General features: G+C 46.4%; 1 protein-coding gene across 1 annotated transcript in view; it reads right to left on the bottom strand.

Annotated features, from left to right (window-relative positions):
* The window catches only part of LOC144141242 (uncharacterized), a 129,034-nt gene extending 113,983 nt beyond the window's left edge, over positions 1-15,051 (bottom strand). Inside the window, exon 1 of the mRNA XM_077672800.1 lies at positions 14,921-15,051. Within this exon, the coding sequence (XP_077528926.1) occupies positions 14,921-14,928 (8 nt within the window). The 5' untranslated portion in view covers positions 14,929-15,051. The remainder of the gene's footprint in view (positions 1-14,920) is intronic.
* Positions 15,052-22,888: the final 7,837 nt, after the last annotated feature.

Raw genomic sequence — 22,888 nt, 5'->3', positions numbered from 1 at the left:
GGTGAGAAGGGCAAGATGCTGTCGAGAAATGTACGTGGAGCACGGACATACAGTAGGAAAAACGGAGCATAGCCAGTAATTTCGTGTTTGGCGGTATTGTAGGCGTACGTAACGAATGGTAGCACGGTGTCCCAATTCTTCTGGTCGGACGTAATATACATTGATAGCATATTGGTCAGCGTGCGGTTTGTGCGCTCCGTGAGACTATTAGTTTGCGGATGGTATGCGGTGCTATGGCGAGAGACAGAGCCACAAAGTTTCAATAGTTCTTCTAAAACGTCTGCCGTAAACTGTCGCCCGCGGTCACTGATGATAACGCCCGGAGCGCCATGACGGAGGATAACAGAATGCAGAAGTAAGGCTGAGACGTCCTCAGCTGTAGCTGCAACAAGAGAGGCCGTCTCGACGTACCGGGTCAAGTAATCGACGCACACGATAATCCACCGGTGACCTGTCGAAGACTTCGGTAGAGGTCCAAGAAGATTTATTCTGACTTGTTCAAATGGTGACGTAGGTGGAGTCGCGGGATGCAGAGGTCCCGGCGAAGGGCTCCCAGTGCGTTTATGACGCTGGCATTGCAGGCAGCCGGCAACGTATTGCTTCGCAAATCGCCGCATTCCTGGCCAGTAAAAATTCTGTTTGAGCCAATGTAGCGTGTGCACAAAGCCAAGGTGACCCGCTGTGGGGTAGTCGTGTGTAGCATGCAAAATGGCGGCGCGAAGGCTAGCTGGAACAACCAAAAGGAAGCGGGCGCCATCCACCGAATAGTTCCTCTTGAACAACAAGCCGTCGCGCACGACAAACGGGCACAATGGCTGCGCTCGCTGCGCTGCATCAAACATGGTTTTTAAAGAACTATCCTTAAGTTGTTCTTCCTTCAAGTTGGAGGCGCTGGGAATTGCAGCCGACAGAGATTGCAGACAGTCATCAAAGTGATCGTCGTCACACGGAGGCGCCGGGACAGGAAGGCGTGACAAGCAGTCCGCGTCAGTGTGTCGGCGTCCGCTCTTGTACGACACAGAGAAATCCTACTCTTGTAAGCGCAATGCCCAGTGAGCGAGCCGACCAGATGGGTCCCGCCGGCCAACGAGCCAGCATAGCGAGTGGTGGTCCGTGATGATGGAGAAGTGACGCCCATACAGGTATGGATGAAACTTTTGAACGGCGAAGATCACAGCTAGACACTCAAGTTCAGTGACGATGTAGTTACGTTTGGCTTTCGTTAACGTCCGGCTGGCATAAGCGATGACGTGCTGCGCGCCGCTATTGAGCTGGACGAGTAGAGCACCAACGCCGACTCCACTAGCGTCGGTGTGAAGTTCGGTAGGAGCAGCTGGGTTGAAGTGGTGAAGAACTGGGCTCGAAGTAAGTAAAACCTTTAGTTGCTGAAAGGCAGCTTCACATTCTGGCGTCCACACAAAAGGGGTGTCTTTCTGTAGCAGGCAATTCAGGGGGTGAGAAAGTTGAGCGAAATTCCTAATAAAAAGTCGAAAATAGAAACAAAGGCAAAAAAACTTCTGAGGTCTTTTAACGAACATGGTGTGACGAAGCCTCGAACTGCTGAGATCTTTTGCGGGTCGGGCCGAATACCGTCCTTGTCGACGAGAAACCCGAGCACGATTGCTTGACGGTCTGCGAAATGACACTTCTTTGAATTCAAAACCAACCCTGCTTTTTGAATCCTGTCGAGAACAATTCCAAGGCGTTGGTTATGCTCGCTAAACGTCGTATAGATTATGATGTCGTCCAAATAGCACATACATATTTCCCATTTAAGGCCGCGCAAAATGGTGTCCATAAACCTTTCAAACGTCGCAGGCGCATTGCAAAGCCCAAAAGGCATGACATTGAATTCGAATAGTCCGCCTGGTGTCACGAAGGCTGTTTTTTCCCTGTCGCATGGGTGCACCGGAATTTGCCAATATCCTGACCTGAGATCGAGAGAGGAGAAGTATGAAGCGGAATGAAGGCAGTCGATAGTGTCATCGATGCGCGGTAGGGGATATACGTCCTTTTTGGTGACAGCATTGAGACGGCGATAGTCGACACAAAATGGCCATTAGTTATCTTTTTTCTTGACCAAGATCACGGGTGCGGCCCAAGGGCTTGAGGACTCGCGGATCACCCCTTTGCTTAGCATCTCTTGCGCCTGGGCATTGATTACTTTTCGTTCGGAAGGCGACACTCGATATGGCTTCTGGCGTATAGGGGTCGCATCGCCGGTGTTGATTCGATGCTGTAGCCGGGAGGCAGGAACGGAAAAGGAATGATCGCCCTGGGCAAAGTCGAAAGTCGAGGCATAAGGAGCGAGCGTTTTCAGTAGTTCGCACTGTTCGACGGACGAAAGGGAGTTGTTGATCATGCGCTTAAAGGCGGTGGTATAGTCAGGTTTTTCTGTCGTGGCATGGTCGGGGTTGTGATTCACCGCTTGAATGGCGACGTTGACTTGTTCATCGAAGCTGGCTATCTTGAATCCACAGGGAAGGACTACTGGCTCACTGGATGCATTTACCGTCCACACATGACTGCGTCCGTCTGTGGCCTCGACCAGAGCTCGGGGCACCAAAATATTTTTCTTGACCATGTTGTTCGCACCGCCTTCAATTAAAATAGTGCAGCTTTTCGAACAAAAACGAGCAGAGTTCACCGGAATAAACGAAGCTGCCATAGCTGGTAACAGGGTGACTTCAGCAACTGAAAGCACACCTGCGCTGGTCTCGCTGGGATCGTCAATTGGTGTGGGCAGAATTTCACTCCGGAAAGAAATCTCGCCAGTACCACAGTCGAGCATAGCTCCGCTGTCGCGTAGGAAATCTATACCCAAAATAACATCATAGGTAGCTTGCGCCAGCACAATAAACTCCGTCCGGAATGCCTCTTCACCAAGCGTAAATGTCGCGGAAAAACGCCGATAGCGTGCAGATGCTCGCCCCCGACACCGCGGAAATGAACGTTGCGATCACACGCAAACATAACTTTGTGTCCAAGACGATTCCTGAAAGAAAGACTCATAACCGAAACTGCGGCACCAGTGTCCACTAAAGCTAACGTTTCTAAACCATTCACACTAACGATCACTTTGTTTTTTGACATTATCACAGGTGGGGAAATTGGTGAAAGCGACCGTCTCGCGACCTCACCCCCGTGGGTCGCCGAAGCTAGTTCCCCAGCGTCGGCGATCCTCGCCTTCCCCGCGGCGAGGGTAATCGGGCTTGGTGCGTACGTGGAGGAGAGAAGCTGCGGTCGGACGCGGGCGAGTCGTGGCGCATGTTGCTTGACTGGCTGGACCGGTAGAAAGTGGAAGTCGGTATAGTCGTGTCGTAAGGCGGGTTGTTGCGCATTGCCGTAGGTGGTCTCGCGAAGTGTGCTTGAGGCTGCCGTAGGCGATAGGGACAAAATCGGGATATATGACCGGGGAGGTCGCAGTTATAACAAACAGGAGGCGGTCGGGGCGCAACATATCCTTGGTAGGGTCGTCTGTGATCATCAGAAGTTCGGTACGGAGGGTCACTATTGGACGATGCAAACCTCCGAAACGGGGACCGATTAGCCCGGGCTCCAGAGCGTTCATTCCGAAAAGTGGTTGGCCGACACCTCGAACTGTCCTCACACCAAGGCATCGGAGGCTCTTCTGGGGACTCTTGCAATGCACACTGATGGTAGACGGGGCGGACTGGAGCGGGACAATGATGGCAGGGCGAGTCGCGGCAGACGCTTTGCTGGCCAAGCTCATCTCTGATAATTCTTCGAACCAGTGACGCGATATCTTCGGAAGGGTTCGAATTGAAGTCCACAGTCGCTACGGTGGTGACGTTTGCTAGACGACCGAACTTGGGAGCAATTCGCCGCATCTTCAGTGCCTCAAACGCCCTGCAGTGGCGAATCACGTCCTGTGCAGTCACAAGATCTTCCTTCGTTATTAAAAAGTTGTACGCGTCCTCAGCAATTCCTTTGAGCAGGTGACCCACCTGGTCCTCATCGGACATGCTACGGTTAACCAAGCGGCACAGCTGGAGCACTTCTTCGATGTACGTTGTGCAGGTTTCTCCTGGAACCTGGGCTCGTTGCGCGAGAGTTTGCTCAGTATTTTTCGTTTTAGCGCCTGTATCCCCGAAAGACTTCTTAATCTCGGTAACAAAGTTATCCCACGTAGTGAACTTTTCCTCGTTGTTTTCGAACCACACAAGGGCGGTTTTATCGAGAGAGAAGGGCACGTTGGCGAGCTGTAACGCCGGGTCCCAGTGGTTGTACTTGCCTACCTTTTCATAATGTTTCAGCCAATCATTACGTCCTCATCCGGAGCCCCCAAAAACTTGCGCGGTTCCCTCGGGTAGGGCCAGATGCTCACCCTTGATGGTGCAGCGGCGTCAGTAGCTCGGGTGTTCGGCATGCCGGTCTGTCTGGAGGGTAGCCCAGCAATCCGCCTGCTCCGTCAAGAGTCGTCAGTTGTTTCCAGGGGGTGTCGATACCCGGCTCCTCCACCAATTGACACGGTCGTAGAAATGATATGGGCTTTATTAAAGATGGGGCGACCAGTGCGCAGGGAACTTCTAGGCGAGGAGCGGCGAGTACTGAGCGAGTAGCGCGCAGCACCAACGTCTTCCTCCTCTTTACCACTCGCGGCCGGTCAGTTCGTTTTTGTCGTCTTTGCTCCAAATTTTGTTTCTTCCGCTTCTATCGTAACAATATATATATATATATATATATATATATATAAATAAATATATATATATATATATAAATAAATAAATATATATATATATATATATATATATAAATAAATATATATATATATATATATATATATATATATATATATATATATATATATATATATATATATATATATATATATATATATATATATATATATATATATATATATATATATATTTATTTATTTATTTATTTATATATATATTGTAACCTGGCGGCAAAGCAGATGAGACGAACCATGAAGATGGTGACAACTCTAGATATTTACATATTTACATGGCGCCGATCGGCCAGCCAAAGCAGGGTCCGCACGCACCTTCTTCGTCGTCGTCGTCGTTCGTGCTTTGTAAAAGCGCTGTAGGGTATTGCCTACTGCTATGTCCCTTTACAATATATATGTACACTCAAGACGAAGACTGGCCCTGCTTTCGAAACATCAGTAAACCAGGGCATTTGTTTTATTCGTGCGTCTAACATTTTGTTAACTATTTCTTCCACCTCCTCGAGAAGTTTCTTCTACTTCATATGTATATTTATATATTATTGATATATGATTTTGATTATATTGTTATCGATCATTATGTGATCATTATATTTGATCGTTATAATCAATAACCTCAAAACAGCACGGCGGTTTCAAATAGATGGCGAGGCCGTGGAAGTGGTCATCGGGTGGCTGAGGCCTCTATCAGACCACGTTCGCCTTTAGTCTTGCCTCCCCTTGGTTTTTGCCAAGAAAAAAGAAATCAAATAAGAAATATCTACTTAGGCCAAGTTGTGACCCCTGATCCCAACCATTAGGCACAGAAAATTAAATGGATAAGATTGGGGCGGAGTGCATACGGAAGATGTTCTCAGATAATGAATGGCAGCCTACCATTGTTCTTGAAGAAGAAAGTGTATCGCAGCTGCGTCTTACCGGTACTCACCCTCGGGGCATGAACTTGGAGGCACACTAAGAGGATTCAACTTAACTTGAGAATGACTGAGCGGGCAATGGAGCAGGAGGTGACAGGTGTAACATTAAGGGACAAGAAAAGAGCGGAGTGGGTCGGAGAACAGACGCGTGTTAAGGACATATTAGTAGAAATTAACAAGAAGAAATGAATGAGGGCAGGGCATTTAATTCAAAGGCAAGATAACCGTCTGTCCTTAAGGTAACAGAGTGAATCCCTAGAGAAAGCAAGCGTTGCAGGGGGCGACAGAAAGTTACATAGGCAGATAAGGTCACGAAGTTTGCGGGGAAAAATCGGTCGCAGTTAGAACAGCACCGGCTTAATTGGAGAATAATGGGAGAGGTCTTTGGCCTGCAGTGGGCGTAGGTAGCGTTGTAATAATATATATAGATTTCGATGAGTTTTGCAACGGGCCAGAAGCAACGTTCAGGTAAACCCGGCGGGAATTTTTTCTCCACTTTTCGGTCTTTCCACATTCGCTATCTGTTTCAATATCCTACGAAATCTCCGCTTTGCTTTCCGGCGTTTTCTTGACTGCCAACACTAATTTTTGTCGTAATTCAACAGGCCACTCATTTTCTATTACCGATATATATATATATATATATAGAAGAAACGTGACAAGCACACGTCATTCGGCCCTATTAAATATTTCGAAAAAAAAAAAGCCGAATAGCACTGGCAATGACGACTGCAACCTTGATATGTACCTTTACCGAGTCCCTCGTCCCGTATCTCTCTGTTCTGCTACATGCATTACGAGGCACTGGCTCCAGCAGTTCGGATATGCCAATTGCCAACCCCGACCTCCGACCACGTTCTACGTGGCGGCCGCTGGGAAAGAAGACGTTCTACGTCTCCCGCGGTAGTCGAGGGGCGGCGCTAGTTGACCGGCCTCAGAGCTCTTGTAAATATAAACCCCCGGTTTAAAGTCGAGAGAGAAGCCGCTGTGGGGATAGCGTAATGGCGAACGCACCGCACCGGTTATGCGGAGATGTGGGTTCGAGTCCCGCTCCCGGAAAACGGCGGATTTTTTCTGGACTTATATTTTCGCTTATTTATCAATGAATCAAAGAAACGTGACAAGCACACGTCATTCGGCCCTATTAAATATTTCGAAAAAAAAAAGCCGAATAGCACTGGCAATGACGACTGCAACCTTGATATGTACCTTTACCGAGTCCCTCGTCCCGTATCTCTCTGTTCTGCTACAATCATTACGAGGCACTGGCTCCAGCAGTTCGGATATGCCAATTGCTAACCCCGACCTCCGACCACGTTCTACGTGGCGGCCGCTGGAAAAGAAGACGTTCTACGTCTCCCGCGGTAGTCGAGGGGCGGCGCTAGTTGACCGGCCTCAGAGCTCTTGTAAATATAAACCCCCGCTTTAAAGTCGAGAGAGAAGCCGCTGTGGGGATAGCGTAATGGCGAACGCACCGCACCGGTTATGCGGAGATGTGGGTTCGAGTCCCGCTCCCGGAAAACGGCGGATTTTTTCTCGACTTATATTTTCGCTTATTTATCACTGAATCAAAGAAACGTGACAAGCACACGTCATTCGGCCCTATTAAATATTTCGAAAAAAAAAGCCGAATAGCACTGGCAATGACGACTGCAACCTTGATATGTACCTTTACCGAGTCCCTCGTCCCGTATCTCTCTGTTCTGCTATATATATATATATATATATATACATATATATATATATATATATATATATTTAAATATATATATAAATATATACAGAAAAATAGGTCAGCAGTCTACGACGCCAATGGAGGCATAGGGGTGTGGTTAGGCTCTTTTCTTTTTTACTACGGTTAATGAAGTGAACATTTTTTTTAAATACACAGAAGAAAGAAAGAAAAACACGCGCCCAGAGTGGGGACCGAACCCACGCCTTTCGATTTAGACGTTGGAGTCACGCCCCAGGGGTTGAAAAGAAGGTCCCCTTCTCCCCGTTTAGTCAGATTGGCGCTGGCCACCATCCTCAAGTGTCAGATACACTTCTAGTAAATATAAATAGCCCAGAAAGTGAAGGAGAATACAGTCGCCCAGATAGCCGAATTGGTAAGGCATTCGACATGTAATTGAAAGGCGTGGGTTCGGTCCCCACTCTGGGCGCGTGTTTTCTTTCTTTCTTCTGTATATTTAAAAAAAATGTTCACTTCATTAACCGTAGTAAAAAAGAAAAGAGCCTAACCACACCCCTATGCCGCCTTTGGCGTCGTAGACTGCTGACCTATCTTTCTGTATTTCCTTACTATATTATTCCACGAAAGCCTAGCGAGGGTCTCGGTTCTGGCAGCCTTGATGCCTAGGTAGCATAAGAGGGCTTCCCGCCAGTTACCCGCTCATGACAGGCTGTAGACGTTGGAGTCACGCCCCGGGGGTTGAAAAGAAGGTCCCCTTCTCTCCGTGTAGTCAGAGTGGCGCTGGCTACCACCCTCAAGTGTCACATACACTTCTAGTAAGTATAAATAGCCCAGAAAGTGAAGGAGAATACAGTCGCCCAGATAGCAAAATTGGTAATGCATTCGACATGTAATCGAAAGGCGTGGGTTCGCTCCCCACTCAGGGCGTGTGTTTTTCTTTCTTTCTTCTGTATATTTAAAAAAAATGTTCACTTCATTAACCGTAGTAAAAAAGAAAAGAGCCTAACCACACCCCTATGCCTCCTTTGGCGTCGTAGACTGCTGACCTATCTTTCTGTATTTCCTCAACGAGCCCCTCATTTCCTTACTATATTATTCTGCGAAAGCCTAGCGAGGGTCTCGGTTCTGGCAGCCTTGATGCCTAGGTAGCATTAGAGGGCTTCCCGCCAGTTACCCGCTCATGACAGGCTGTAGACGTTGGAGTGACGCCCCGGGGGTTGAAAAGAAGGTCCCCTTCTCCCCGTGTAGTCAGAGTGGCGCTGGCTACCACCCTCAAGTGTCAGATACACTTCTAGTAAGTATAAATAGCCCAGAAAGTGAAGGAGAATACAGTCGCCCAGATAGCCGAATTGGTAAGGCATTCGACATGTAATCGAAAGGCGTGGGTTCGGTCCCCACTCTGGGCGCGTGTTTTTCTTTCTTTCTTCTGTATATTTAAAAAAAATGTTCACTTCATTAACCGTAGTAAAAAAGAAAAGAGCCTAACCACACCCCTATGCCTCCTTTGGCGTCGTAGACTGCTGACCTATCTTTCTGTATTTCCTCAACGAGCCCCTCATTTCCTTACTATATTATTCTGCGAAAGCCTAGCGAGGGCCTCGGTTCTGGCAGCCTTGATGCCTAGGTAGCATAAGAGGGCTTCCCGCCAGTTACCCGCTCATGACAGGCTGTAGACGTTGGAGTCACGCCCCGGGGGTTGAAAAGAAGGTCCCCTTCTCCCCCTGTAGTCAGAGTGGCGCTGGCTACCACCCTCAAGTGTCAGATACACTTCTAGTAAATATAAATAGCCCAGAAAGTGAAGGAGAATACAGTGGCCCAGATAGCCGAATTGGTAAGGCATTCGACATGTAATCGAAAGGCGTGGGTTCGGTCCCCACTCTGGGCGCGTGTTTTTCTTTCTTTCTTCTGTATAAAAAAAAATGTTCCTTCATTAACCGTAGTAAAAAAAAAAGAGCCTAACCACACCCCTATGCCTCCTTTGGCGTCGTAGACTGCTGACCTATCTTTCTGTATTTCCTTACTATATTATTCTGCGAAAGCCTAGCGCGGGTCTCGGTTCTGGCAGCCTTGATGCCTAGGTAGCATAAGAGGGCTTCCCGCCAGTTACCCGCTCATGACAGGCTGTAGACGTTGGAGTCACTCCCCGGGGGTTGAAAAGAAGGTCCCCTTCTCCCCGTGTAGTCAGAGTGGCGCTGGCTACCACCCTCAAGTGTCAGATACACTTCTAGTAAATATAAATAGCCCAGAAAGTGAAGGAGAATACAGTCGCCCAGATAGCCGAATTGGTAAGGCATTCGACATGTAATCGAAAGGCGTGGGTTCGGTCCCCACTCTGGGCGCGTGTTTTTCTTTCTTTCTTCTGTATATTTAAAAAAAATGTTCACTTCATTAACCGTAGTAAAAAAGAAAAGAGCCTAACCACACCCCTATGCCTCCTTTGGCGTCGTAGACTGCTGACCTATCTTTCTGTATTTCCTCAACGAGCCCCTCATTTCCTTACTATATTATTCTGCGAAAGCCTAGCGAGGGTCTCGGTTCTGGCAGCCTTGATGCCTAGGTAGCATAAGAGGGCTTCCCGCCAGTTACCCGCTCATGACAGGCTGTAGACGTTGGAGTCACTCAATTGTTATTGTGCATAAATGGGCAAAGTGACCACAAAACTGTTTTGTTCGGCATGCGCACTCCAATTCTTCGTCGGTTACCCTCCATAAAATATATTCGCGATTACAACAGAGCAAACTTTACTAGCATCAACAGCAATCATGAAACTTCTACAGCTTTTTAAGGGTTTCCACACTGCAGAGGACAGTCGATCAAAATTGGCTACTCTGTAAACATAAAATAGGAGAGGTAGTCGAAACTAATGTTCCTCCTATTCGTATTCGCGGTGATTCAAATCAACCATGATATTATAATGCCTTAAAAACTTTCGCAAAGAAAGAAACGCATCTCTCTTGAGGCAAAACACCGCACTACTGCCGCCAAGTGGACTAAGTACTCCAATTGCCTTCATGAATACACGCGTCTTCTCTGATACTCTAAAAAAAACGTTTTATCACCATGACATGTTAAACATTTTACGCGTTAACCCCGTAAATTCTCGAATCTTGAAATTCTTAAAACTCCGACGAACAACGACCCGCACACAGTTTCTTTGAGAAGTTCCGATGGTTCAAACGTACCATAGGACCAACGCTCTGGCGTCATGAAGAGATATTTTCTGTCCGTTTTACCCGTGAAAATGACTTTGATAGCCTCGCTTTACCCATTCAACGTTTCTCCCAAATGCTTCCGATTTGCATCACTGCTTCTGGTATTGCTAAACTTTTAGAAGAATAAAAAATATCTTGTGCCCCGGGACCAGATAACATCACAGCTAAAATACTTAAAGGTACGCTAACGCTTTGCAGCAAAATATTAGAAATAATATTCAAGCAAACCATAAAAGACAGTGCGATTGCTCATCACTCGAAGCAAAGCAGCATATCTCCAATATTTAAAGCGGGTAATCAGTCCGATCCTTCAAATGATCATCGAATTTTTTTACGTCTATACCTTGAAAGTTGCTTGAGCACATAATCTCCTTTAGCGTGGCGACCCATCTTTGAAACAACGCCTTCTTTTTTATAACTAACCATGGCTTTCATCCAGGTTTTAACTTTGAATCACAACTTTTGGAGTTTTTTTACGAAACTCGACCTAAACCTGACTCTTCATTTCAAACTGATGTAATCTTCCTTGATTTTTCTAACGCATTCGATCGGTTACTCATCAACGACTTTTCTTTAACTTTTCCGCCCTTAATCTCGACCCGCTTCTACTGTCATGAATACATGCCTTCCTCAATAATCGATCCCAATACACAGTCTTCTGAGGTCACTGTTCCTCTATTACAAATGTAATATCTCGAGTGCCTAAAGGTTCCGACAATGACCGTCTCTTTTTTTTATTTTTAATGACTTTCCCTCAAGTTTTACATCTTCCATGCGTCTTTTTGCAGACGATTGTGTCGTTTATGGCCGTATACGTGGTAGCTATGATCAACTTGCCTTCCAAAATAATTTAAACGTAATTGAAAATTGGTATTCTATATGGTTGATGCAGCTTATTATTTTTAAATGTATATTTATGCACGTTTTTTGTAAGCGTTCCAACATAAATTGTACTTATTCTCTGCAGTGTAACCATCTCGCGCTAGCACAATCGTACCGATAAGTGAGCGTACTTGTCAACAGCAAACTAGCATGGACTGACCATATCTCACCGCTTACGGTCGATGGCTCCAGAGCAAAAGGTTTTATCAGAAGGTCCCTGTCCTGCTCACGGGCCTCAGTTCGTAAACTCGCCTACGGAAGCTACGTCCGTAGTAAACTCGAATATGCTTCCCCAACTTAGACTCCACACCAATCTTATTTATTCGACGCCCTTGAAGCCATTCAGAATCGCGCGGGTCGGTTTATAACCTCTCAGTACAATTTCCGCACAATTGTTACTACTATCAAATTTTAAGTCTCGCAACTCTCTGTATCTTAGATAAAAAATAGAACGCCTTTGTTTGTTTCACAAACTGTATTTCAATTTTGCTTACTTACATGGCTCCCTGCTTATTCCACCGATTCGAACTTCGCGCCGTCTCTTGAATTCTTTGAGTGTTCAAACATTAAAAACTTCAACTAACGCTTTCAACAAATCTTTTCCTTCTTTAGCAATCAAGGATTAGAATCGGCTTCCAAACGAAATAGCCAATGAGCGTAACACTCTATAGTTTAAAACTGTAAAACTCATTTGAAAATTGCACAGTCATAATTTCTCTGTATTAGGTGTGTAACCAGTTGCTTTTTTCCTTTTTTATGCCACTTTGAATGGTGCTAATAATTGTATATTGAGTTTTGTATTAATATTGCCCTGTAATTCCAATTCTTGAATTGTATCCTACTTTATGTTCTTGGTCTGCAATTGCCTTTGTGTATGATTATTCGGGCTTCCACACCCCTCCCTTACGTACTACGCCATCAGGGGCCCTTAGGGTAAAGAGATGGTCGTGATGATCATGAGTGCCCTGACCTCTAAATTCTCCGTTTAAAGTGTCTCCCGCCCAGCGTCCAGTGGCTTCAAGACTGGAAAATGTCGCTGCAACCAGCTACTACACGGTCCACGCTCCTTTCTCTGTGGCAGTTCGCGCGCTCCTCCGGTATGGACCGCTGAATGTACCTTTGAAACACCGCCCCCCCCTATCTTACTTTTTTCCCTAAGCCGACCGACGTCTCTCTCTCTAATAAAGTTGTGTTATGTTAGAAATTTGGAGGGAGGTCAAACCCAGTGTTGGACGATCTCACTTCTCCGTCTCTGCCACCGGGGACGCAGGCGACGAGATCGGCGACATAGACAGAGAAGGACGATGTCATGTGTTGGTTTGAGCTTCGGTTATTTTTACAACTTCTAGCGCACGCGCAAGGCACGCACACGGCCGCTACGCGTGCAATGGATGGAGTGCACAGCGGCGCGACCGGCCGCGTGACGCTATCACGTGGCATTCAGCGAGAATGGTGTCGGTAACGCCGCCGATGTGCTCGGCTAGTGCACCGTCGACCTTCCCCGTCTCCTCCCTGGCTCGTAGGTCAATCGGGAGGACAACGGGCTCTCGGTACGTTTCTGTATTCGTTCCACGTTCGATTCCTGGTCGTGCGTATAGCTTCTTTTACTTGTTGGTGGCAGTTTTCTATTGACATCAACGGTCGCGATATAAGTCCTGGAGGGTATAGGTAACAAGCTTTGCTTTAAAAATGAAAGCGAAATACTACTGGCCTTGCGAAACATCTGATGTAAACCATAACATCAGTAGTTGCTGTGATTGCCAGGGAGAAAGAACGCCCCCGGAAATATGCGCCACCCTCCTCAAACCCATACCCGTACAATTGAGGCCCTCCTAAGATATTGAAATGGACCTTGAAGTAGATATTGAAGTAGACGGCGTGCTATGCAGAGAGTGCCACTGCCAACAAGGGGACTGCACTAGAAGTAGCCATAATGCTTATACACCAACTTTTGCTGTGACATGGAGTTCCGAAAGCCGTAATCACGCACCGGGTGACAGCCTTAAATGCAGAGCTCTGGCAATGAGTCGTCAGGTACAGGAACACGGATCACAGAAGAACCGCGGCGGAGCATTTCTAACGAACTGAAATAACCGAATGCCTGAATAATATTCGCTAGGACAAATGCAGTAGTTACGGGGGGCGGTGCAGGTGATCGTCACAATAGCTGTACCATCTTTTTGTTAATTCTGGAGTGCCTCATTGCGCGCGTGGTGCCACCCTGCCCGAAAAGCCGCTACAGCCGCTGCGACCATGTGGGGACTGAAGTGTGAGCGAAATAGTGCGTGCGAAGCTGCCTTCAACTTTGCAGACCTTAGTACATGATGGCAGCAGGAATTTATCGAAGTGGAAACAAAGTCGGCGTGAAAGGCACTGAACGGTACCTAACAAGAAAGAAAAGAGGGGTGGTAAACAAGTGTTGAAATACACTACTATTTAAAACAAATGTGCTTTGTCATAACTTTACATAAGAATGCCGATATGGTCAATACATGTTTAAGTTTTTCTGGTGTTGTCTCAAGTTGTTGAAGTTTTAATTGGTTTGATCGTGTACAAACGCGTCATCAAATCGCTCGAGAAAGAATTATTACTCAGCAAAATGCACAAACTACACGAAGAACGCGTCAGGTTGTGCACGTTCTAAAGCCTTTGAGGCTGGCTTTCCCGAATTTAAAATAAATATAAAAACTGGTTGCAAAAAAGAAAAAAAGAAAGGAAGAATGACATTAGAAAACTTTTTTCTACGTGAAAATGTTTTCCTCAGCGAAGTGATATTTTCGTATCGCTGGTGCTTCACGACAAAATATTGCGAATGCACCTCACTTAAATTGATTTTCAAAGCACAATATTTCCATCCAATTTAGGTCCACACCTTCTTGGTGACCCTTAATGTTTCCCAGGTCTCACATGTTTCGGGTCTCCAAGCAAAGCTGGCTACAAATTTTGTTTGTCAGGCTTCAGAACTTCAACGACATGTTCATGTCTTCAAAGCTACATAAAACCAGCACTATTGAGCTGGGTGCACACTTTATAAAGAGGCCGTGTCTAGAGTGCCGTGCGACGGTATTATAAGGACCACCACTATATCGACGCCCGCCGGCGTTTTGTGGTAAAATTGCCGCATCTGGCAGTACATCGCTCTAGATTACGTAAAGCTAGGCAACCTAACCTAAACATAACATAAGAAAACCTAACGCACACAAAGAAATCATTTGAAACACCAAAACACACCTAAGGAACAAAAATTACACTGCAATGGAATAATGAAAAAATATACTGAGGCAGAAGCCGGTCTCGAACCAGCGACTTTGGGACCAAGAAGCTAAGACAGATCCTCTACACTACAACGCCCGACACTTCGACTGGTACTAGCCTAGTGTTAAATATTCGAATGTCGTTGGGCGGCACGCTAGCCATGCCTGCACCGATCAGCTGGAGTGCCGTCGGACGGCACTCTAGAGACTGCGTTATAAAGAACGAAGTGTTCCGGTGAACGTACAGTGACATGGTTGCTTCGTTTCCTGTGTGGTCTGTGCTGTCTGTTGCCGCCTACACGCGTAGAACACCGCACTGACGAAGAGGGCTACGTTCCCATATTGGTGTTCCTGTGACAAGGATTCCAAAGCTCGTGCCGGGCATTTCCGTACTCATTGCGCAGGTGGCGAGAAGCTTGCTTTCACTCCGGATGTGATCGCAGCGTGCCGGAAACGAAAGCGATTTAGAGGATAAACCCAACGTTCTGGACGCTGCCGGTTCGTCCTTTGTAGTCAACGAGGGCTCTGAAACCTTATCGTGGAAAATGCACCATAAGTCATGACACGTCAATGCGGAGGAATAAATGTTTGATCCACTCCTTTAGGTGTATTTTGATGAAATCGTAATCATTTTATTGCTTATGCCTTTTTAAAGATTCAGTTCACCCCTTGGAGATTTCAGCGGTTTTTAAAAAGAGTGTACATAATACTATTTTCACAGCAAATGGTTTAGGGGAGTTCGCTGACGGTCGATAAATGCATTTTAAGTAACATCACATATGTAGAAAAGTAAGAGCGTAATATTTAAATTTATCGTGACAGTAAAAACTGAACTGCCATATAAAGCATGTTTCCAGTGTAGGATGGGAAGCTGATCAAGTTAGTATTCGTTCTGAGCGAAAAGCTGAGCAAAAATACACAGGCTTGAAAAAGGAAAACCGAAAATACGGAACAAGTAGCGTAAGAAAGGACGGCACTAAAGAAGAATTAACGACGACACAGCGCTGAACTCGCAGCTAAATTTTATTAGAAAAAACACACATATAAATACCCAATTCTGAAAAACCACGTGGCTTCCTATCATATCACCCGAGCTTGCAGCAAAAGTACAGCGTTGTCAAATTGCACCTCCCAAATACCACGCAATGAGCACTGCACCAGACAGTAAAACAAAATTCACTCCATCACCTTTGCAAACGCGATAACATCACTGACAAAATGCACGTGCCAAGAAGCACCCTACTGTGCACCGCGACCATACAAGAACACATATTCACTCTAGGCTAACGACATTGACGGAATGCTGACACACTTTTCTCCATTCTTGCTAATGTGATACGCTTCTATAACTTCCCGTACACGTTGGTGCTTACGTTTAGCAATTACGACACGTTTGTCCTTAAGCGAAACATAAGGACCAATGTGTACGGGAAATTATAGAAGCGTATCACATTAGAAAGAATGGAGAAAGGTGTGTCAGCGTTCCGTCAATGTGATTAGCCGAGATGTGTTCTTGAATGGTCGCGGTGCGCAGTAGGGTGGTCTTTGGCACGTGCATTTTGTCAGTGATATTATCGCGTTTGCCAAGTTGATGGAGTGAATTTTGTTTTACTGTCTCGCGCAGTGCGTTTTATGTGGTATTTGGAAGGTGTACTTTCACAACGCTGTACTTTTGCTGCAATCGCGGGTGATATGATGGGAAGCCACGTGGTTTTTCAGAATTGGGTATTTATATGTGTGTGTTTTCTAATAAAATTTAGTGGCGAGTTCAGCGCTGTGTCCTCGTTTATTCTTCTTTTGCCCCGTCCTTTTTTGCGCTTCATGTTCTATTTGGTCACTATGAACCAACTAGCCCTACGTGCCATCCTTCTGAAGAAAAACGACGACAGGAGCGCAGTCGTCTCTTTCCGGTTGCCTAGTGCGTCTGTGCTTTTGCGCAGGTTTTCTTTTGCTATGCTTCCTCGATTAGTACAGACCACAGAAAGTATAATGAATCCCTAAAAAGAGTATTTACGTTTCAGTACAGGGCTACTTTCTTTGAAAAGCAGAAGACAACTTGAGGTAGTTGTTATCGATACGAAAATATAATAACGCATCCCGCATTTCGAGCGCAAACACATAGCGTCTTTGCGTGGGTTTTTTTCTGTGCCTTGTCGGTATACCTTCAGTACGCTAGTACTGACGCATATCAACTTTTGAAAACATGCTGTCTGAGTACCAGATTTCTTTCGCTTTTTAGTTCCGACATTCTCGAAGACAACAACTGCTTCTTACTGGTGTGCCTGCAATGCCCTTCGAATCGTTGGGGAAAGTGATACGTGGATGTGTTTTCCGAAAGTTGCATCCGCTCACTGCAAAGTGCCGAACATTTATTCGTAAGTGGAAAACCAACTCACGTTTGCATAATAATAATAGTCAGGGTCGGCACCTGTATACTGATGGTGGAGACTACCGATGAATGCAATCGGAGAGGTAACCCTAACACAATGCGACCTAGGCAATACCCTTGTGAGAAAATAGCTTGTCACTTGCTCTATTCCTCACGACACACCACAAGTTCCCACTGCTAAGTGCCTTCTATAAACCGTAAAATCCGAGTAGCACCATTGCAGTTATTTATTTCCAGTAACTAAGCCATGCTTCTTCAGATTTGGGAGCTTATTCTGGCTGGAACTCAACCCCACATATTTACTGCCAATGTTACACAACCTAGATCCAACATACGACACTACCGTAAGAGTAAACTTTCCCTACACAGCCGCATGTGCTTGACCGCCAGCAGTATACGCCATTTGATCACTAGTCCGCACCAACTTGGCATCTCTGAACAGTTGTCCTTTTGACGGAATGCCTAGTCCATTACAATGAAGGTGTGTCGCTACCGTTTTTTATCTGGGTACGGAAATGGTAACTCAGCACGTGCAAAACAAGTCTGCCTCCCCTTTCTCTTAAAGGCACGGAACGCAGGCTATACAAGAATTGGCACGGTGCCCGACCACACCAATGTCAGTTGGTTTAAGTAACCGTTTTTCAGTCGAACTATTTTTAAAAATGCCCACCCTTCGTTTACTGAGTCTCTGTTCTGCCCCAAATCGACATTCTAAACCCCTAACCTTGGGCAGAAAAGGTGTACAACCACTATTCACGTGCCGAAAAGCCTACAAGAATTTCGATATACAGAAAAGATAGCTGACCTGGATGCACAAGCAGAAACGCCAATGCGTACACCCCGCCGAAACCCACCAACTGTTGAACAACAAAAAGCGCCCTCGTCCCCGCCTTTGTTTCACCCTAAATTCAGGACGACAAACGCAGCATACAAATATATATTTTAAATGTACAAAAAAATAAATATTTAGGCGGGTCTCGCTGGGTTAGAAGCTGTTACAAATATCAAAACGTACATAAAAGGGAGCCACAAATCTTGCTCGAAATTTTCCAACGGGAGAGGCCAAAGCGTATATGATACCATCTCCTTGCTCTCCACGCAGAATAACGGTTTTGCGTACTTCAATTTTTTGTAATAAAGGTGTCAGTTACATAGCAGATAAGAGACATCTCTGCTTTGCATTTTGCGCAACATCAACATTCATCTTAGTGCTACAAGAATCAAACACTGGTAAACTATCAAACTTACCACTTCAGTAATTAACAACTTACACAAGAGACTGCACGGAGCATTGGTGAAGCTCAAGCGGACGGGCTCTTTCTTACCGGACGGTGTCTGCGGGGCCTATATGAGCAGTGTTGTGATCGCAGCGGAAGTAACACGAACTTGCCGCGTTTTTCTTACGCATTTAAAGCTGTTCATTTCTTGTTCCGCACTGGCGCGGGTGTGGCGAGACTAAAAGATGCACAACATCAAGTGAAGCGCACATTCGAACAACCTCCCCCTGTCTCTTTGGAGTCTCTACCGCAATGGCCTTTGAGGGACGCGGTTCTCGTCAGCGATGTCACGGGATGCCGTTACCTCTGTGGCAGTAACGAGAGAGCGTCGTTTACGAACTGTCTTTTCACATACTTTAGCGGTAAGAGTAATTTTTATGGTGCGCCTAGCAGGCAGGCTGCATCGACACCTAAAGCCACTACGGCAGCTGTGCTTCTCGCGTGCTGCACAAAATACGCCCCTGGGCCTATTTTGCTTTTAATTATGAAAATGCGTTTGTAGAGGAGTCAATTGTGGAGGGTGAGTTAGGGAGCGTTCGGAACCGCTATTGTTTTTTTCTTTGGAAGGTCTAGAGAGAGCACTGAAACTTGCGGTGATGCACCGTATAATGGGCTTAACATGTTAAATTCGCGTGCGAGACTGTCAATGGCAGTCTTGGCGGTACTTTTGCAACGGGAACAATTAGTCTCCTTGTATTCAGGACGTGAAACAATTCCTGTCTAAGGTGTAAATACGTAACAGTCCAAGGCTAAATTTGTGTACCTAGGTCAATAGTCATTTGGTCCGTTTCAGAGACAAGTTTCTGCCCTCGGGTCTGTACATAATTTCTTGTGCATTATTGTAAATATTGTTTTGTTTTTGCGTGTACCACTCGGTCTTCATTGGCCAGTGTGCTTTTGATGGACTGCCGTGTTCCAAAAACGTCAATTTTCACCGCCAAAAGCGAACCTACAAACCATCGACAGGATCTCACCATCACGTATGGCCGCACCGATGCATCATTGTGATTGAATTGTCTGGTAATTACTTGCATAGGGGACCAAAGGAGGGGTGCAGAAGTATTTCGGTAGTGTCGATGCGGGACGTTGAGCAAAAGTTTCAAGAAAGCCAGAAAATCAAAGACGTATGAGTAACCAAAGATTCAATATGTATATATTCATTCAAACTTCGAATAAAACGAGAAACAACGGATATTTAACAATTCCTTTTGAGATAAGTGGAAGAAAAGTTTTTTGGAGCATTTACTTCCGAGCGATACCAAATATGAAATGAGAAGCAGTTACAGAACGCGAGAAAACTGCTGCAAGGAGGTAGAAAAGTTTCAGTTTAGGTGTAAACATGTAATACATTTCTACAGAAAAACAAGAAACAGCGCTGAAATAGCAGGCGGTGTGTACGCAGCTGAGTGCACAAAGTATCAGTGTAACAGTGTTGGAGGCGCAAATGTGAGATTTATATAAAGCGCCATGTAAGCGTCGTGTAAGTGTATTATAATTAAGGTGATTTTATTACCGGAATGAATTTTATTCGTCGATTTAAACACTACTTCTAGAAGTTTTTGGGCACTGTAAGTTACGAAATAATATAATTTTTAAAATTTTCTATGCAGTGGAGTTCTAAAATTTGATTGCTGTTTATAAGGCTCGAGATCCTCACAGATGTGGCGCGGGTTGTCAAACCGATGCGGGAATACAATGGAGTCCTCATTAGATGTAACCGCCTTACAAATAATAAGGCTTGATTTGATACGCTGGGTAGGTTTTCCTGTATATTTCCTGTGAAAAAATATATGTGAAAGTGCACGTGCACAATATATGTGAACGGGCACGGGAGACATGAATGAGTCTTTCAAACATGGGTGATTTGTGGTATAACAAAATGTCCCTCCGCAGATGCTTGCAGACATTGTAACTAAGAAGTAGAAAAGGGGCCTATGACTGGTTGCTGGGAAGCAGCAATGTCAAAGAGCATGTGTCACGTGAACGGATGGTGGGGTGGTCTTTACCAGCTGTGAGTAATGAACATAGGGAAGCCGTTGACTTGTTTAACAACATCCATTTAATGCACACACAAAAAACCCTCAGGTAAAGCATTCAATATTTAAACTACACACAAACGATAAACACTCACATCTCTAACTAACAATCCTAACATACAATTCAACTCTAACCCAAAGGTCTCTACCATATAAAGTTCTACAGAACTCGTCAAAATCAACCTATTCTATCACCCTCAAGGTGATCTCACTAAACCACAACTCCCTAGTTGTGTCCTAAGACTGCGTCCCTATGGGACTGGCCTACCCTGGTCGCCGGCGCTGACGTGTCGCACCCTTTCGTGGCCGTGACTCGGTGGTCGCCTTCCTCGTCTAGCTTCTTCGGTGCCGGCGTTCGATGCGCGCGGTCACTCCTTGGACGGCGTGGGCTCCGCGCATCGTCACTTCTTTCCTCTGTGGCTACCCCCTGGTAGCCGCTCTCGCTGGAGGTCCTTGATGCCGGCGTTCGACGCGCGCGGTCATCCCTTCGGCAGCGTGCCTCCTCGGTGGCTACCCCATGGTAGCCGCTGCCGCTGGAGGTTCCAGGTAGGCTCGGCCCAAACGTAGCATTTCGGGGCCGTCAAGACGAACGTCGACGGAGCGTAGACGCTGGCCGCTGTTGCCCGACCGATGCCACTGGGGCCACGAAAACACTGGTTCGTGGTGCACCTAGGATGACGGTGCCGATGCGAAGTCGGCCCGCTCCCACCCAGGCTCGGATGGCGTAGTCGATGGCCTGGCCGCGTCCCCCTGGCTCGTTCGTTAAAGCCCACGTGCTCCGGCCACCTCCTGGTTTCTTCGGTTCCTTGCCTCCTCCTTCTCTTTGTGCGCCCCGCTTTTATACCCTCTGGGCTCTCCCGTGGCGCACTACCATTGGATTCTTGCTTCCTCCCTGTCCTTATATGGCCATCTCGCCACTTGTCCCATGCGTGGCCTTCCCTGATTGGCCGACCAGTGTGCTGCCACCTTTGCCCATGATTCCTTGGTGCGTCGGCACTGGCGCTTGCTGATTGGCGCGCTCCTGGCGCGCACTTCAAATGGCCGTTCCTTTGTTCTTTCTCCTCATTTTTTCGGGGGTTTTGATGCGTCCCCCTATTAGGGGGTGCCCAGACACATGACAGCATGCATAATATTTTAGGTTCGTACATTTCCGGATGAGAACGTCTTTTTGGTTAGCCAATACTGGTAACGTTGTGTGCGTTTTCTGGGGATATTCTGCATGCTGAGGCACGCGATAAAAAAAATGGGTCGAATGCACGTTCTTAAGGTGGTTGGAAAACACACCTTTAAATGACACCGACAACAATTGCCCATGCGACGTCACTTGAATTCAAACAAGTGGCTCTGCAGAGAGTGAAACTAAAGATTCTGCCAGCTATTACCTGGCATTCGCGGAGGCGACGTCCCAAACGCAATAGAAGCGTTGGCCACGGCCGGGCTACAGCGGCGGACGCCGCCGCTGTAGCCGAGCCGTCAGTCGGGAAAGACAAATCAGGGAGGAGCGTCTTTCGAAGGGCGACACAGCGGAACATAGCCATCCTGATCTGCTATCTCGGGGCTACACCACCCGCTACACAAGCGCAGACGCCAAACAATGCGGCATGTGACTTTAGTAATTTTTGTTTATGTCGATTTAAACTATTTAGCTTAGTTAGGTTGACAATTGCAGGAACGCTGAGGGAATTTTTAAAATTCCTATTTCTCAGAACTTTTTACTACTTTCGCCTTTTGTAGTACCTCTTACAACACAACCAAATTGGTAATCACCAATTTAGCAAATGGAGTCCTATTAGTCGTAAGCAGTGCGCAAAAGGTAGCGTTTCTCTACCCGCCAGATGTATGTATGGGGTTTGTACATTTTTTTCCCGCCATGCAAACCAATCCTTAACGTATATTTGCCATCTGATCACCTAATTGTGTCGGGTGCGGGTCACGCTGGAGGCACTGTCGAACAAGTTCATCAAGCTTTGCCGATGCACCACCCAATGAAAGCGAAGCTACACCGAAAGAGGGCAAAAAAAAAACCGCCGCTGAAGCAGACGACAAATTATTACCGCAGACGCCGCCGACGGCAAGCAGGCACTCCGGCTCGGGAATTGCAAGGTAAATTCGCGGCGCTATCTCTAGTGTGCTTCGTGAGTGGAACCCTCCCTCCTCCGCTTCACCTCCCAAGTTTTAAGAGTTTGTTTTACCGCACGCCACGAAAGAACCGTTGGCTAGTAGCGCTAGAAAGCTTTGCTTGAAAATTGAGTTAGTAGGGCCCGCGATCGGTAGGTTCCGCTGCAACATGGCGGTTGAGCTCTACGCCATTTTCAGTTTCGAAGGGCGTATATTGGCCTGATCACGTTAGATGACGGGGCGACTCCAGCTTGCTTGGGCGGATTTGAGTTTGTGTAGATATTTTGCATTTTGTGTCATCCCTGTATACCGTTATACGTCTGATACTTATCTACAAGTCTTTTTTTGGTAACGCAGCGGGTTGTCTAGTCAAGTATTGGCACTGCACCAGTT

Source organism: Haemaphysalis longicornis, unplaced genomic scaffold, assembly GCF_048455015.1.
Source record: "Haemaphysalis longicornis isolate Haplotype H1 unplaced genomic scaffold, Haemaphysalis longicornis Haplotype H1 scaffold_6, whole genome shotgun sequence".
Lineage (NCBI taxonomy): Eukaryota > Metazoa > Arthropoda > Arachnida > Ixodida > Ixodidae > Haemaphysalis > Haemaphysalis longicornis.
Note: the sequence above shows the minus strand (reverse complement) of the source record. Positions and strands in the feature narration are given on the sequence as shown.